This window comes from Pseudophryne corroboree, chromosome 9 (assembly GCF_028390025.1).
Source record: "Pseudophryne corroboree isolate aPseCor3 chromosome 9, aPseCor3.hap2, whole genome shotgun sequence".
NCBI lineage: Eukaryota > Metazoa > Chordata > Amphibia > Anura > Myobatrachidae > Pseudophryne > Pseudophryne corroboree.
In genome coordinates this window covers 384,959,371-384,976,226 of record NC_086452.1, presented here as the reverse complement: position 1 = coordinate 384,976,226, position 16,856 = coordinate 384,959,371, and the positions used below count along the sequence as shown (strand labels likewise).

General features: G+C 46.4%; 1 protein-coding gene across 2 annotated transcripts in view; it reads left to right on the top strand.

Annotated features, from left to right (window-relative positions):
* The window catches only part of DCP1A (decapping mRNA 1A), a 233,182-nt gene that overhangs the window by 76,951 nt on the left and 139,375 nt on the right, over positions 1 to 16,856 (top strand). For both annotated transcript variants that reach the window (XM_063940808.1, XM_063940807.1), the window contains exon 5: positions 4,757 to 4,883. In XM_063940808.1, coding sequence (XP_063796878.1) covers positions 4,757 to 4,883 — 127 coding nt within the window. The remainder of the gene's footprint in view (positions 1 to 4,756; positions 4,884 to 16,856) is intronic.

Here is a 16,856-nt window from a genome sequence, read left to right as displayed (position 1 = left end):
GTCCTCATTAGTACAGGTTGAGTATCCCATATCCAAATATTCCGAAATACGGACTTTTTTGAGTGAGAGTGAGATAGTGAAACCTTCGTTTTTTGATGGCTCAATGTACACAAACTTTGTTTAATACACAAAGTTATTAAAAATATTGTATTAAATGACTTTCAGGCTGTGTGTATAAGGTGTATATGAAACATAAATGAATTGTGTGAATGTAGACACACTTTGTTTAACGCACAAAGTTATAAAAAATATTGGCTAAAATTACCTTCAGGCTGTGTGTATAAGGTGTATATGAAACATAAATGCATTCTGTGCTTAGATTTAGGTCCCATCACCATGATATCTCATTATGGTATGCAATTATTCCAAAATACGGAAAAATCCCATATCCAAAATACCTCTGGTCCCAAGCATTTTGGATAAGGGAGACTCGACCTGTATTGGCATTTATGCAAAACGTCCATCAGAAACCAGTGTCCCGGCATCATGCGCATGACTCCGAATAGCCCTGAACTCTGGCTACATGCACACGACACTCCCACAAAACCGATATGCTGCTTGCTTTTGTAAGGTAGCCGCCCAGTTGACGCCCAGAAATTCCTATTTTATGGATAGAGAGAACCAGCTGCAGATAAAGCCACTGTCAAGGTGTGTATGCATGATGCAGTGCACATGCAGACTGCCAAAATCGCTAGATGCGATGTGACTTCTTAGAACTTACATTCTACTCTGAATCAGGCCCTAATCGTGCTCACACCAGTTATCAAGGCCCATAAGTAGATCATTAGCATCTATAATTATAGATGCTACTTAACCATTAACTAACAAAAAAAATTCGCCAAAAACAAGGCAACATTTTTTTTCTACATTTTCAAAAGTTTAAAGTATTTTTAAAAATATAGTTAAATACCCCATGTCCATAGGTCCCCATTGTAATTTTACTTCCCATTCTCCATCAGAAATATTTCCCCTAGTGGCATAAGATCGCCTGAATTATCAATCACCACACCCCCTGGCGGTTTAACATCTATAAATTAAAAAATGTTTACATTATTTATGCTTCCCACCATTGCTGTACATTAATGGTGTATATATCCACGCGTTACTGAATGGCTGTGAATTTTGTAAGCATGGAAGAAGCTGTATGCCCGAAACCCCACCATAAAAAGGCAGTTTCAGTATCCCTGTTATGAGTAGAATAAAGAAAATTAAAGTTTTCTTTAAAATTTATTGAAATGACAATGCACTTTAAACGTATGCCAGTCTCTCTATGTCCATTAACCATATTGCTGACTTTCTGACGATCAGTGCATATTTAATGGCTTTAATATATTGCAAAGATCACTACACAATGAGCTTTGTGTTTCTGGCAATATATCTGACCTATTAATAAACTGGTCAGAATAGTGTTAGAAATTTATGGCACAAACTCAACTTTCACTGTGAAGCACTTGTCCAGATAAAAGCAAGATTTTCCCTGCTCCTCAGCTCCCCCACCTCCCCAGGATACTTCATTGAGCATTTAGACTTGCCTATCCAGCACAGACTGATCTTTGTACGCAGACTGCTCATTGCTAATCTCCCCTCTGAGAGCATAGGGCCTAATTCAGACCTGATCGCAGCAGCAAATTTGTTAGCTAATGGGCCAAACCATGGCCCTCATTCCGAGTAGTTCGCTCGCTAGCCGCTTTTTGCAGCATTACACACGCTAAGCCGCCGCCCTCTGGGAGTGTATCTTAGCTTAGCAGAATTGCGAACGAAGTATTCGCAATATTGCGAAAAGATTTTTCTGTGCAGATTCTGAGTAGCTCGAGACTTACTCTTCCAGTGCGATCAGTTCAGTGCTTGTCGTTCCTGGTTTGACGTCACAAACACACCCAGCGTTCGCCCAGACACTCTCCCGTTTCTTCAGCCACTCCCGCGTTTTTCCCAGAAACGGCAGCGTTTTTTCACACACTCCGATAAAACGGCCAGTTTCCGCCCAGAAACACCCACTTCCTGTCAATCACACTCCGATCACCAGAACGAAGAAAAAACCTCGTAATGCCGTGAGTAAAATACCAAACTTCTTAGCAAATTTACTTGGCGCAGTCGCAGTGCGAACATTGCGCATGCGCAATTAGCGGAAAATCGCTGCGATGCGAAGAAAATTACCGAGCGAACAACTCGGAATGAGGGCCCATGTGCACATGATATATCTCTCCCCCACAGTGCACATGGGGGGTAATTCCAAGTTGATCGCAACAAGAATTTTGTTAGCAATTGGGCAAAACCATGTGCACTACAGGGGAGGCAGATATAACATGTGCAGAAAGTTAGATTTGGGTGGGTTGTTTTATTTCTGTGCAGGGTAAATACTGGCTGCTTTATTTTTACACTGCAAATTAGATTGCAGATTGAACATACCACACCCAAATCTAACTCTCTCTGCACATGTTAAATCTGCCTCCCCTGCAGTGCATATGGTTTTGCCCATTAGCTAACAAATTTGCTGCGATCAGGTCTGAATTAGGCCCACAGTCACAGAATTAAACCATGTTACTATACACCTATACAACCTTATGGCGCACTGGACCGCCTTTTGTAGTACGTTCCAATGCCAACTAAAATATTTTATTTACTTTTTATGGGAATATCTATCTAATATGAGAAGCTCCTTGACTAAAATGGAGCCAATGTGTAAGTAGAAAGCAAGAAACATTGGCATATGTCTCTGCACTATAAAAGTATAACACACTGCCCTAAGTTGAACTAAGTAAATGATGAAGCAATTGCTATGGTAATGTCCTTATCCTGTGTCTCTGTACTATGCTGTCAGACATATGATGGTCGTACATTAGTTCAGCGTAGATCTTATACAGGTGCTTTTCAGGTGGAGTACAGGAAAACTAATCAAGTCACTGCTCTTGAGGGTGATCATTAACTGAATCAGGAACAGTGTCCCCTTAGGTGTCAGAGTAGCATCTGCAATTAATGACCAAAGAGCTTGGCGGAGAAGCCAGTAAATTGTATAGGATGTTCTGTATCGATGTTAGGACTATTAGAAGATGGCTGTCGTCAGTATATTATGACAGGCTTGTCTTATTAGGGTAGAAAGTGCTCTAAGGACAACTGTGGGTTCCGTTTTATAAACTGAATGTGAGCAGGTGAGTTTGAACAGTACTGTTTTGATTGTGTAGCACCTGCCTTTTTGTGATGCCACCTTGAGTCATTGAGAGGGTAGGTCCCAAAAAGGAGGCGTAGCTCTGTTGTTGCAGCAACAGCCAATCAGATCTCAACGTGAGTGCCTCCGCTGGGAGATCGAGATGGCCAGGTGAGATTTGTGATGATGGGATCCACAAAGTCACAGTGGATACTGACCGTTTTACTATAATGAGCACAACATTTTGGTTAAACATCAAGTGGCAGGCATAAGTTACCTATACATTTTTAGTAATGATTGATGTATGCATTTTATTTATTCCAATAATAATCCTATCTGCTTGGCTTCCTCTGCTATACAGTAGACCTTCCCCCAGATAAAGATTTAATATTGAAGGTACAATCTGAGAAAACTGCTTATTTTTAAAGTAAGGTGACCTTGAAAACCTGGACTGCTGATGCATGAAATTAGGGTTGTGCCCATCTGGTGTGTGCTGTATGTAGTAAGTAGCTTATTTAGACATACTTTTTATTCAGTGCTTTGGAAACGCTCGAAAAGAACATTTATTTGCCACCCCATGCATTCACCAAACTGACACGCAGTCTGAGTTAGAGTATTCAGTAGAGAATGTCACACGGTCCATCTTAGGAGGAACATACAACCTTGGTGGACAGTTTTGGGACCTGCAGAAATGGTGACTGGAGTGACTGACAGGTTTGAGGATTGTTTGGAAGTGGCGTTGCCGTGAGCTGTTCTGTACAAGACTTCAAACATGACAGACCAGCTCGGCTGCCGCTCTGCGCATGCAAAGCTTATTTTGTTGATTAATAGGGTTGTGTTTTTTTCCAGTTTTTTTATATTATTATTATTATTAAAGAGGATTACAGGAGGGATATGAATCTTAGTTTTGCATTGAATTGTCATGGCCACAGTTTGGCCTGAAAGGGTTTCGCTGGTGAATCAGAAGCCCGGTTGGTAGTGTCAGGTGGGGATAGGCTCCATTTAGCTGTTGAAGATTTGAATGGTTTGTGCTCTGAATAATGTCTAATGTAAGGAATTATGGAGAGAAACTAGCAGCCACTGATTATTGTTGAATGCAGCTTGTTTTTTTTTTTTTCTTCTTGTTTTTTTTTTATTTATTTTTTTATCCAGAAGCTGATAATGAGAGCTGCGATTTTAATTTGTGATTGTTTGCAAAAGTGCTAGCAGTGTAATCGAATAAATGGACAAGAGTGGACAACAGTGCATCCAATCCCAGCCTATTATATCATGCTATTCACTTTTAATGATGTCTGCCTTCAAACCATGTCCCTCAGTAGCTGGGTATTTCCAGAGGTGACATCCTATATACAAAATTTCTGCCATACTATAGACCTTCATCTTCTATTTATTCAGAGAATGGTTATGTTGTGCCTCATTTTTAAGCATCGTGTGGAAACGTTTAACTTGGCTCACAGATCCTATGTATGAATTGTTCAACCCCCACTCCCTGACCTACATATGTATGCATAATAGACCATTCTTACACCACCCACATACTACAATGAGAATATGCAATGTATGACACTGTCCTCTGCGGACAAACCCTATTGACTTGCGGCTTCTTCTTTTCAGAGTGGTGCATCTGGAATCGGAAAGAATGAAAAATCGGAAGCAGAGCCCCGTCAGTATGAATGGCTGCCTGGCTCGCCCCATAGACATCCTGGAGATGCTGAGTAAGGCCAAGAATGAGTATGAGAAGGTCAGTGCACCTCCCGTCTGCTGGGTCTATGTTCTAATGTGATTGCCTCTGTGTAAATAATCCCTTGACCCCATATAGTCCCTGTCATTGCCATTTTCTCTGACGTCCTAGTGGATGCTGGGAACTCCGAAAGGACCATGGGGGATAGCGGGCTCCGAAGGAGGCTGGGCACTCTAGAAAGATTTATGACTACCTGGTGTGCACTGGCTCCTCCCACTATGACCCTCCTCCAAGCCTCAGTTAGATCTTGTGCCCGGCCGAGGTTGGATGCACACTAGGGGCTCTCCTGAGCCCTTAGAAAGAAAGTATAGATTTAGGTTTTTTATTTTCAGTGAGACCTGCTGGCAACAGGCTCACTGCAGCGAGGGACTAAGGGGAGAAGAAGCGAACTCGCCTGCTTGCAGCCGGATTGGGCTTCTTAGGCTACTGGACACCATTAGCTCCAGAGGGATCGACCGCAGGCCCAGTCCTTGGTGTTCGGTCCCGGAGCCGCGCCGCCGTCCCCCTTACAGAGCCAGAAGCAAGAAGAGGTCCGGAAAATCGGCGGCAGAAGACATCAGTCTTCACCAAGGTAGCGCACAGCACTGCAGCTGTGCGCCATTGCTCCTCATACACACTTCACACTCCGGTCACCTTGGCTGGCAAAAATACCACAATATATAGCCCCAGAGGCTATATATGTGGTAAATACCCCTGCCAGAATCCAGAAAAAAGCGGGAGAATAGGCCGCGGAAAAGGGGCGGAGCTATCTCCCTCAGACACACTGGCGCCATTTTCTCTTCACAGTGCAGCTGGAAGAAAGCTCCCCAGGCTCTCCCCTGTAGTTTTCAGGCTCAAAGGGTTAAAAAGAGAGGGGGGGCACTAAATTTAGGCGCAATATTGTATATACAAGCAGCTATGGGGGGAAATTCACTCAGTTATAGTGTTAATCCCCACATTATATAGCGCTCTGGTGTGTGCTGGCATACTCTCTCTCTGTCTCCCCAAAGGGCTTTGTGGGGTCCTGTCCTCAGTCAGAGCATTCCCTGTGTGTGTGCGGTGTGTCGGTACAGCTGTGTCGACATGTTTGAGGAAGAGGCTTATATAGTGACGGAGCAGATGCCGATAAATGTGATGTCGCCCCCTGTGGGGCCGACACCAGAGTGGATGGTTAGGTGAAAGGTATTAACAGACCGTGTCAACTCCTTACATAAAAGGGTGGATGACGTAACAGCTGTGGGACAGCCGGCTTCTTAGCCCGCGCCTGCCCAGGCGTCTCAAAGGCCACCAGGGGCTCAAAAACGCCCGCTCATTCAGATGGCAGACACAGATGTCGACACGGAGTCTGACTCCAGTGTCGACAAGGTTGAGACATATACACAATCCACTAGGAACATCCGTGACTTGATCCCGGCAATAAAAAATGTGTTACACATTTCTGACATTAACCTCTAAAAATGGGTTTTTATGTTTGGGGAGAAAAAGCAGGCAGTGTTTTGTTCCCCCATCAGATGAATGAATGAAGTGTGTGAAAAGCGTGAGTTCCCCCTGATAAGAAACTGGTAATTTCTAAAAAGTTACTGATGGCGTACCTTTTCCCGCCAGAGGATAAGTTACGCTGGGAGATATCCCCTAGGGTGGATAAGCGCTCACACGGTTGTCAAAATAGGTGGCACTGCCGTTTTAGGAACTGCCACTTTGAAGGTACCTATTGATAAAAAGCAGGAGGCTATCCTGAAGTCTGTATTTACACACTCAGGTACTAGACTGAAACCTGCAGAGCGTGCTGCTGCAGCGTGGTCGGTGACCCTGTCAAACATACTAGTTTGCTAACATGAGAACATATTAAAGACGTCGTCTTATATATGAGGGATGCACAGAGGGATATTTTGCCGGCTGGCATCCAAAATGAATGTAATGTCCATTCTGTCAGGAGGGTATTGGAGACCTGTCACTGGACAGGTGATGCTGACTTTAAAAGGCGCATAGAGATTCTGCCTTATAAGGGTGAGGAATTATTTGGGGATGGTCTCTGGGACCTCGTATCCGCAGCAACAGCTGGGTAGAAATATTTTTACCTCAGTTTTCCTCACAGACTAAGAAAGCACTGTATTATCAGGTACAGTCCTTTCGGTTTCAGAAAAGCAAGCGGGTCAAAGGCGCTACCTTTCTGTACAGAGACCAGGGAAGAGGGAAAAAGCTGCACCAGTCAGCCTGTCCCAGAATCATAATTCTTCTCTCGCTTCCTCTGAGTCCACAGCATGACGCTGGGGCTCCACAGGTGTAGCCAGGTACGGTGGGGGGCCGTCTCAAAAATTTCAGCGATCAGTGGGCTCGCTCACAGGTGGATCCCTGTTTCATTCAAGTAGTATTTCAGGGGTACAAGCTGGAATTCGAGATGTCTTCCCCCCGCCGTTTCCTCAAATATGCCTTGCCGACAACTCGCTCAGGCAGGGAGGCTGTGCTAGAGGCAATTAATAAGCTGTATTCCCAGCAGGTAATACTTAAGGTGCCCCTACTTCAACAAGGACGGGGTTACTATTCCACACGGTTTGGGGTACCGAAACCGCATGGTTCGGTGTGACCCTTTTTTATATTTAAAATCCTTGAACACATACATAAAAAAATTCAAGTTCAAGATGGAATCGCTCAGGGCGGTTATTGCAAGCCTGGACGAGGGGGATTACATGGTATCCCGGGACATCAAGGATGCTTACCTGCATGTCCCCATTTACTATCCTCGCCAGGAGTACCTCAGATTTGTGGTACAGGATTACCATTACCAAGTCCAGACTCCGCCGTTTGGACTGTACATGGCACCGAGGGTGTTACCAAGGTAATGGCCGGAATGATGATACTCCTTCGAAAATGGGGAGTTTTTAATGATCCCGTACTTGGACAATCTCCTTATAAGGGCGAGGTCCAAGGAGCAGTTGCTAGTCGGGGTAGCACTATTTTGGAAAGTGCTACAACAGCACGGTTGGATTCTAAACAGTCCAAAGACACAGCTGTTTCCTACGACACGTCTACTGTTCCTGGGGATGGTTCTGGACACAGACCAGAAATAAGTGTTTCTCCCGGAGGAGAAAGCCAAGGAGCTGTCATCTCTAGTCAGAGACCTCCTGAAGCCAAAACAGTTATCGGTGCATCATTGCACGCGAGTCCTGGGAAAAATGATAGCTTCCTACGAAGCAATCCCATTCGGCAGGTTCCATGCAAGAACTTTTCAGGGGGACCTGTTAGACAAGTGGTCCGGATCACATCTTCAGATGCATCGGCTGATAACCCTGTCTCCAAGGACCAGGGTATCTCTGCTGTAGTGGCTGCAGAGTGCCCATCTTCAAGAGGGACGCAGGTTCGACATACAGGACTAGGTCCTAGTGACCATGGAAGCCAGCCTTTGAGGCTGGGGGGCAGTTACACAGGGAAGAAGCTTCCAGGGACTTTGGTCAAGTCAGGTGACTTCCCTACATAAATATTCTGGAACTGAGGGCCATTTACAATGCCCTGAGTCAGGCAAGGCCTCTGCTTCAAAACCGGACGGTCCTGATCCAATCGGACAACATCACAGCAGTCGCCCATGTAAACCAACAGGGCGGCACAAGAAGCAGGATGGCGATGGCAGAAGCCACAAGGATTCTCCGATGGGCGGAAAATCATGTGTTAGCACTGTCAGCAGTGTTCATTCCCGGAGTGGACAACTGGGAAGCAGATCTTCTCAGCAGACACGACTTCCACCCGAGAGAGTGGGGACTTCATCCAGAAGTCTTCCAAAGGATTGTACACCATTGGGAAAGGCCACAGGTGGACATGAAGGCGTCCCGCCTCAACAAAAAGCTATAAAAGATATTGCGCCAGGTCAAGGGACCTTCAGGCGATAGCTGTGGACGCTCTGGTAACACCGTGGGTGTACCAGTCGGTTTATGTGTTCCCCCCTCTGCCTCTCATACCAAAGGTACTGAGAATAATAAGAAGGCGAGGAGTAAGAACGATACTCGTGGTTCCGGATTGGCCAAGAAGAGCCTGGTACCCAGAACTTCAAGAAATTATATCAGAGGACCCATGGCCTCTGCAGCAGGGGCCCTGTCTGTTCCAAGACTTGCCGCGGCTACGTTTTGATGGCATGGCGGTTGAACGCCGGATCCAAAAGGAAAAGGGCATTCCTACGCTGATTCAAGCCAGGAAAGATGTAACTGCAAAACATTATCACCGCATATGGCGGAAATATGTTGCTTGGTGTGAGGCCACAAAAGGCCCCAACAGAGGAATTTCAACTAGGTCGATTTCTGCATTTCCTACAAGCAGGAGTGTCTATGGGCCTAAAATTAGGCTCCATTAAGATACAGATCTCGGCTCTGTCGATTTTCTTCCAGAAAGAATTAGCTTCAGTACCTGAAGTTCAGACATTGTGAAAGGAGTGCTGCATATTCAGCCCCCGGTTGTGCCTCCAGTGGCACCTTGGGATCTCAACGTGGTGTTGAGTTTCCTAAAATCACATTGGTTTGAACCACTAAAAGCCGTGGATCTAAAATATCTCACGCGGAAAGTGGTCATGTTATTGGCCTTGGCTTCGGCCAGGCGTGTATCAGAATTGGCGGCTTTGTCATATGGATAGGGCAGAATTGAGGACTCGTCCCCAGTTTCTCCCTAAGGTGGTATCAGTTTTTCACTTGAACCAACCTATTGTGGTGCCTGCGGCTACTAGGGACTTGGAGGATTCCAAGTTGCTGGACGTAGTCAGGGCCTTGAAAAATTATGTTTCCAGGATGGCTAGAGTCAAGAAAATTGACTCGCTATTTATCCTGTATGCACCCAACAGGCTGGGTGCTCCTGCTTTTAAGCAGACTATCGCTCGCTGGATCTGTGACACGATTCAGCAGGCGCATTCTGCGGCTGGACTGCCGCACCCTAAATCAGTGAAAGCCCATTCCACAGGGAAGGTGGGCTCATCTTGGGCGGCTGCCCGAGGGGTCTCGGCTTTACAACTTTGCCGAGCTGTTACTTGGTCAGGGGCAAACACGTTTGCAAAATTCTACAAATTTGATACCCTGGCTGAGGAGGACCTTGAGTTCTCTCATTCGGTGCTGCAGAGTCATCCGCACTCTCCCGCCCGTTTGGGAGCTTTGGTATAATCCCCATGGTCCTTTCGGAGTTCCCAGCATCCACTAGGACGTCAGAGAAAATAAGATTTTACTCACCGGTAAATCTATTTCTCGTAGTCCGTAGTGGATGCTGGGCGCCCATCCCAAGTGCGGATTGTCTGCAATACTTGTAAATAGTTATTGCTAACTAAAGGGTTATTGTTGAGCCATCTGTTGAGAGGCTCAGTTGTTTTCATACTGTCAAACTGGATATAGTATCACGAGTTGTACGGTGTGATTGGTGTAGCTGGTATGAGTCTTACCCGGGATTCAAAATCCTTCCTTATTATGTCAGCTCGTCCGGGCACAGTGTCCTAACTGAGGCTTGGAGGAGGGTCATAGTGGGAGGAGCCAGTGCACACCAGGTAGTCATAAATCTTTCTAGAGTGCCCAGCCTCCTTCGGAGCCCGCTATCCCCCATGGTCCTTTCGGAGTTCCCAGCATCCACTACGGACTACGAGAAATAGATTTACCGGTGAGTAAAATCTTATTTAAAGGTCCTTCAGTCCAGGCAAGGTTGCAGTAAGACAGTACAAATGTTACCGTTCAAAACCTCAGGAGGTGCTCCGTGTAACTAAATGAAATATGAAGCATTTAATTAGTACGTGACATTTCTAACGTAAGATGCAGAAGCAAAAATTAGATAAGGCTAAAAGGTTGGCGAGTACTCAGAAGTGAGAATGAATGTCTGTTAAACCTCCTTGTAAAATCTTCCTACTCTTATATAAGGTAAAGATGATAAATTGGGATTAGCCATACACTACAAAACAAATAGAAGAATGAACTAGGGGTGTGATATGTGGTATTGCTGGCCCTACTGTATTAATAACACCATTCAATGCCAAATCCCACATCTTTATCCCCTTCCTATCTCAGGAGGCTAAATAAAAGGTGTTGCCTAGCAATGGAGGTATCAGATCTGGGAGAGGGGGAAGCGTGCGCTTCTGTAGGCTGACTCTTGTCCATCTCCAGTGGTGTGCATGCACGGGTGGTATTCATGTGACCGCCGGTCAGCTGACCGACAGTCACATGACCTCCTCCACGAACCCGACGGCTCACTTTCCCGATGGTCGGCATGCCAACCAACAGGGACTATTTCCACTCGTGGGTGTCCACGACACCCATAGAGTGGGAATAGAACCCGTGGCGACCGCAGGTCGCCACCGAGCCCGCAGCGTGGCGAGCGCAGTTAGCCCGCAAGGGGCTTGCTGCACTCGCCCCTCCCCGCCGGGATCCCGGCGTCGGTAAGCTGACCGGCGGTCAGGAGACCGCCGGTCAGCCATACTACACCCGTGCATGCACTAATGACAGGTGCCTGCTGCAATGGTTCACCACTGCTCTGAGGTATTATACCTTCCAGCAAATCAATCCCAATTGTGACAGGGAGACAGAAGCGTCGATTAGGGAATGTCCTGCTGAAATTGGGACAATTGGGTGGTTTGTATTTGTAAGATCCACCCTGTTATGGTTGTACTGAAGATTTGGGTAAACCCACAGAAGAAAGCCTGTGACATGGGGTGGTGACAGCCACACACGTAGTCAGACAGCTAGTTGTCACTTGTGCCTGGAGCACATTTCACTAGAAGTTTCACCTTTTATCTGTGGTAATGGATCATCTGAGAGTGAGGACAGATATTTTGTTTTGTGTTGGAAAATTTTAAGGCATAATGGGTAGCGGTAAGAAATCAGCGTTACTGTGTGTAATGGTCCCAAGAACTTACTATGTTGATTTCCAGGTAATCAGATGTACAATTGACACTTCTTGCACGCTGCTCTCCCCTGTATGCCCGCGGCTGTCCCCCGTCTCCCTGCGGCTCTCACCCCTCTCCTCCTCTGGGTCCCACATCTCAGTCCGACATTTTTTGATGTCGGACTTGAGATGGTCGGAAACGGGGCCAAATCCTATCGAATTTGGCCCCGTTTCACTCAAAAGTACGTGAATCGGCGGTATACGACAAGTCGAATTCCCAGACTTGTCCCAGACTTGTCGGAAAAAAAACTGCTGGGACTGAATAGATCGAATCACTATTCGACCTTAAAAAGTCGAAAACTGACGTCTTTTCCACAGATGGCAGTTTTCGACCCTAATTGAATATGGTATCCGTTCACATGGTCGACCATGTTATGGTCGACAGTCATTAGGTCGACCACTATTGGTCGACATTGACATGGTCGACACATGAAAATGGTCGACATGAGTTTTTTTTTCTTTTTTTTTTTCCTTTGGGGAACTTTTCCATACTTTACGATCCATGTGGACTACGAATGGAACGGTAATCTGTGCCGAGCGAAGCGGTAGCGGAGCGAAGGCACCATGCCCGAAGTATGGCGAGCGAAGCGAGCCATGCGAGGGGGACGCGGTGCACTAATTGGGGTTCCCAGTCACTTTACGCAAAAAACTACACCAAAAAAAGTAAAAAAAAACTCATGGCGACCATTTTCATGTGTCGACCATTTTCATGTGTCGACCATGTGTCCATGTCGACCATGTGTCCATGTCGACCATGACAATGTCGACCTAATGACTGTCGACCATAACATGGTCGACCATTCATACCGGAACCATTGAATATACCCCTTAATGTGACTGAAAAGCACTCCAACTTATTAAGAGAACTTCACGCAGACAGAGTGAGCGTAGTTTTCCTGCAAGAAATGTGCTTCAAAAAAAGAAAAAGAAAAAAACTAGAAAAGGAGACGGGTCACCTCAGTCCGCCCGGCCCTTCTCCACTTAACGTTTTTCGGCGCGGTCATTGTTACTCCTCCCAGTGCAGTGCTTGACCCATCCCTGTAATGGGGGATGTTGTTGGACTGGCACGCCCCGCTCTCAATGCATATGTCGGAGACGGGACAAGCCTTTGCTGATTATTCTATAGATGATGCGATGATACCACACATAAGACTTAGCTGTAAGTTACAAGAACTGGGGCTAGAAAGCACAATATGCACTTGGGTTAGTAATTGGTTAGATAATAGGGAGCAGCGCGTTGTGGTAAATGGAACTTTTTCGAATTGGACTGAAGTATTAAGTGGTGTGCCACAAGGGTCTGTACTTGGGCCACTATTGTTCAACATTTTCATTAACGATTTAGCGGAAGGTCTAGAGAGCATGGTGTCAATTTTTGCAGACGATACCAAACTATGTAAGGTTATAAATTCGGAGGGAGATGCTGAGTCTCTCCAGAACGACTTAGTTAAATTGGAATCATGGGCAGCAAAATGGAGAATGAGGTTTAATACAGACAAGTGTAAGGTAATGCACCTTGGTAGCAAGAACAAAAAATAACCCCTACATACTAAATGGGGTGATTTTAGGGGACTCTGTACTGGAAAAAGATTTAGGTGTTCACATAGATAACAAACTTAGCAGCAGCACCCAATGTAGGATAGCGGCAAACAAGGTACTAGCATCCATAAAGAGGGGTATTGATGCAAGGGACGAGAGTGTTATACTCCCATTATATAAAGCTCTAGTGAGGCCCCATCTGGAATACTGCGCACAATTCTGGGCACCCTACTACAAAAAGGATATCCTGGAACTAGAAAAGGTCAGAGGCGGGCGAACCTGGTAAGATCAACACAGAAGACACGTGGACACCCGCTTAGGTTAGAGGAAAGGAGATTCCGCACACAGAGGCGGAAAGGTTTTTACACAGTAAGGACAATACGAGTTTGGAATTCCTTGCCTGAGAAAGTAGTAATGGCAAAGTTGGTCAATACTTTTAAGAATGGGCTAGATAAATGCCTAATGGATAAGGATATACAGGGTTATGGTGCTTAGATCAGGCACTATAGTTATAGTAAAATGAGAGAAAAAACACTTCCCCTCTGGGATGACGATCGACTCCCAGCAGCAACAGCAGCAGTGGCAGCAGTAGGAGGAAGTGGTTCTTCATCATTCCCTATTTTATCCTCCAAATTTTTGTTCTCCATTATTTTTGTGGAGTTATAATAAGAATTTACTTACCGATAATTCTATTTCTCATAGTCCGTAGTGGATGCTGGGGACTCCGTAAGGACCATGGGGAATAGCGGCTCCGCAGGAGACTGGGCACATCTAAAGAAAGCTTTAGGACTATCTGGTGTGCACTGGCTCCTCCCCCTATGACCCTCCTCCAAGCCTCAGTTAGGATACTGTGCCCGGACGAGCGTACACAATAAGGAAGGATTTTGAATCCCGGGTAAGACTCATACCAGCCACACCAATCACACCGTACAACTTGTGATCTGAACCCAGTTAACAGCATGATAACAGAGGAGCCTCTGAAAGATGGCTCACAACAATAATAACCCGATTTTTTGGTAACAATAACTATGTACCAGTATTGCAGACAATCCGCACTTGGGATGGGCGCCCAGCATCCACTACGGACTATGAGAAATAGAATTATCTGTAAGTAAATTCTTATTTTCTCTAACGTCCTAAGTGGATGCTGGGGACTCCGTAAGGACCATGGGGATTATACCAAAGCTCCCAAACGGGCGGGAGAGTGCGGATGACTCTGCAGCACCAAATGAGAGAACTCCAGGTCCTCCTCAGCCAGGGTATCAATTTTGTAGAATTTTACAAACGTATTTGCTCCTGACCAAGTAGCTGCTCGGCAAAGTTGTAAAGCCGAGACCCCTCGGGCAGCCGCCCAAGATGAGCCCACCTTCCTTGTGGAGTGGGCATTTACAGATTTTTGGCTGTGGCAGGCCTGCCACAGAATGTGCAAGCTGAATTGTACTACAAATCCAACGAGCAATAGTCTGCTTAGAAGCAGGAGCACCCAGCTTGTTGGGTGCATACAGGATAAACAGCGAGTCAGATTTCCTGACTCCAGCCGTCCTGGAAACATATATTTTCAGGGCCCTGACAACGTCTAGCAACTTGGAGTCCTCCAAGTCCCTAGTAGCCGCAGGCACCACAAATAGGTTGGTTCAGGTGAAACGCTGAAAACACCTTAGGGAGAAAATGAGGACGAGTCCTCAATTCCGCCCTGTCCGAATGGAAAATCAGATAAGGGCTTTTTCAGGATAAAGCCGCCAATACTGACACGCGCCTGGCCCAGGCCAGGGCCAACAGCATGACCACTTTCCATGTGAGATATTTTAACTCCACAGATTTAAGTGGTTCAAACCAATGTGACTTTTGGAACCCAAAACTACAGTGAGATCCCAAAGTGCCACTGGAGGCACAAAAGGAGGCTGTATATGCAGTACCCCTTTTACAAACGTCTGAACTTCAGGGACTGAAGCTAGTTCTTTTTGGAAGAAAATTGACAGGGCCGAAATTTGAACCTTAATGGACCCCAATTTCAGGCCCATAGACACTCCTGTTTGCAGGAAATGTAGGAATCGACCCAGTTGAATTTCCTCCGTCGGGCCTACTGGCCTCGCACCACGCAACATATTTTCGCCAAATGCGGTGATAATGTTTTTCGGTTACATCCTTCCTGGCTTTGATCAGGATAGGGATGACTTCATCTGGAATGCCGTTTTTCCTTCAGGATCCGGCGTTCAACCGCCATGCCGTCAAACGCAGCCGCGGTAAGTCTTGGAACAGACAGGGTCCTTGCCGGAGCAGGTCCCTTCTTAGAGGTAGAGGCCACGGATCCTCCGTGAGCATCTCTTGAAGTTCCGGTTACCAAGTCCTTCTTGGCCAATCCGGAGCCACGAATATAGTGCTTACTCCTCTCCATCTTATCAATCTCAGTACCTTGGGTATGAGAGGCAGAGGAGGGAACACATACACTGACTGGTACACCCACGGTGTTACCAGAGCGTCTACAGCTATTGCCTGAGGGTCCCTTGACCTGGCGCAATCCCTGTCGAGTTTTTCCCAACGGTTTATAAACATGTGGAAGACTTCTGGGTGAAGTCCCCACTCTCTCCCGGGTGGAGGTCGTGCTGAGGAAGTCTGCTTCCCAGTTGTCCACTCCCGGAATGAATACTGCTGACAGTGCTATCACATGATTTTCCGCCCAGCGAAGAATCCTTGCAGCTTCTGCCATTGCCCTCCTGCTTCTTGTGCCACCCTGTCTGTTTACGTGGGTGACTGCCGTGATGTTGTCCGACTGGATCAACACCGGCTGACCTTGAAGCAGAGGTCTTGCTAAGCTTAGAGCATTGTAAATGTCCCTTAGCTTCAGGATATTTTTGTGAAGTGATGTCTCCAGGCTTGACCATAAGCACTGGATATTCCTTCCCTGTGTGACTGCTCCCCAGCCTCGCAGGCTGGCATCCGTGGTCACCAGGACCCAGTCCTGAATGCCGAATCTACGGCCCTCTAGAAGATGAGCACTCTGCAACCACCACTGGAGGGACACCCTTGTCCTTGGTGACAGGGTTATCCGCTGATGCATCTGAAGATGCGACCCGGACCATTTGTCCAGCAGGTCCCACTGGAAAGTTCTTGCGTGGAATCTGCCGAATGGGATTGCTTCGTAGGAAGCCACCATTTTACCCAGAACCCTTGTGCATTGATGCACTGAGACTTGGCTCGGTTTTAGGAGGTTCCTGACTAGCTCGGATAACTCCCTGGCTTTCTCCTCCGGGAGAAACACCTTTTTCTGGACTGTGTCCAGGATCATCCCTAGGAACAGAAGATAAGTCGTCGGAACCAGCTGCGATTTTGGAATATTGAGAATCCAATCGTGCTGCCGCAACACTACCTGAGATAGTGCTACTCCGACCTCCAACTGTTCCCTGGATCTTACCCTTATCAGGGAATTGTCCAAGTAAGGGATAACTAAAATTCCCTTCCTTCTAAGGAATATCATTATTTCGGCCATTACCTTGGTAAAGACCCGGGGTGCCGTGGACCATCCATACGGCAGCGTCTGAACTGATAGTGACAGTTCTGTACCATAAA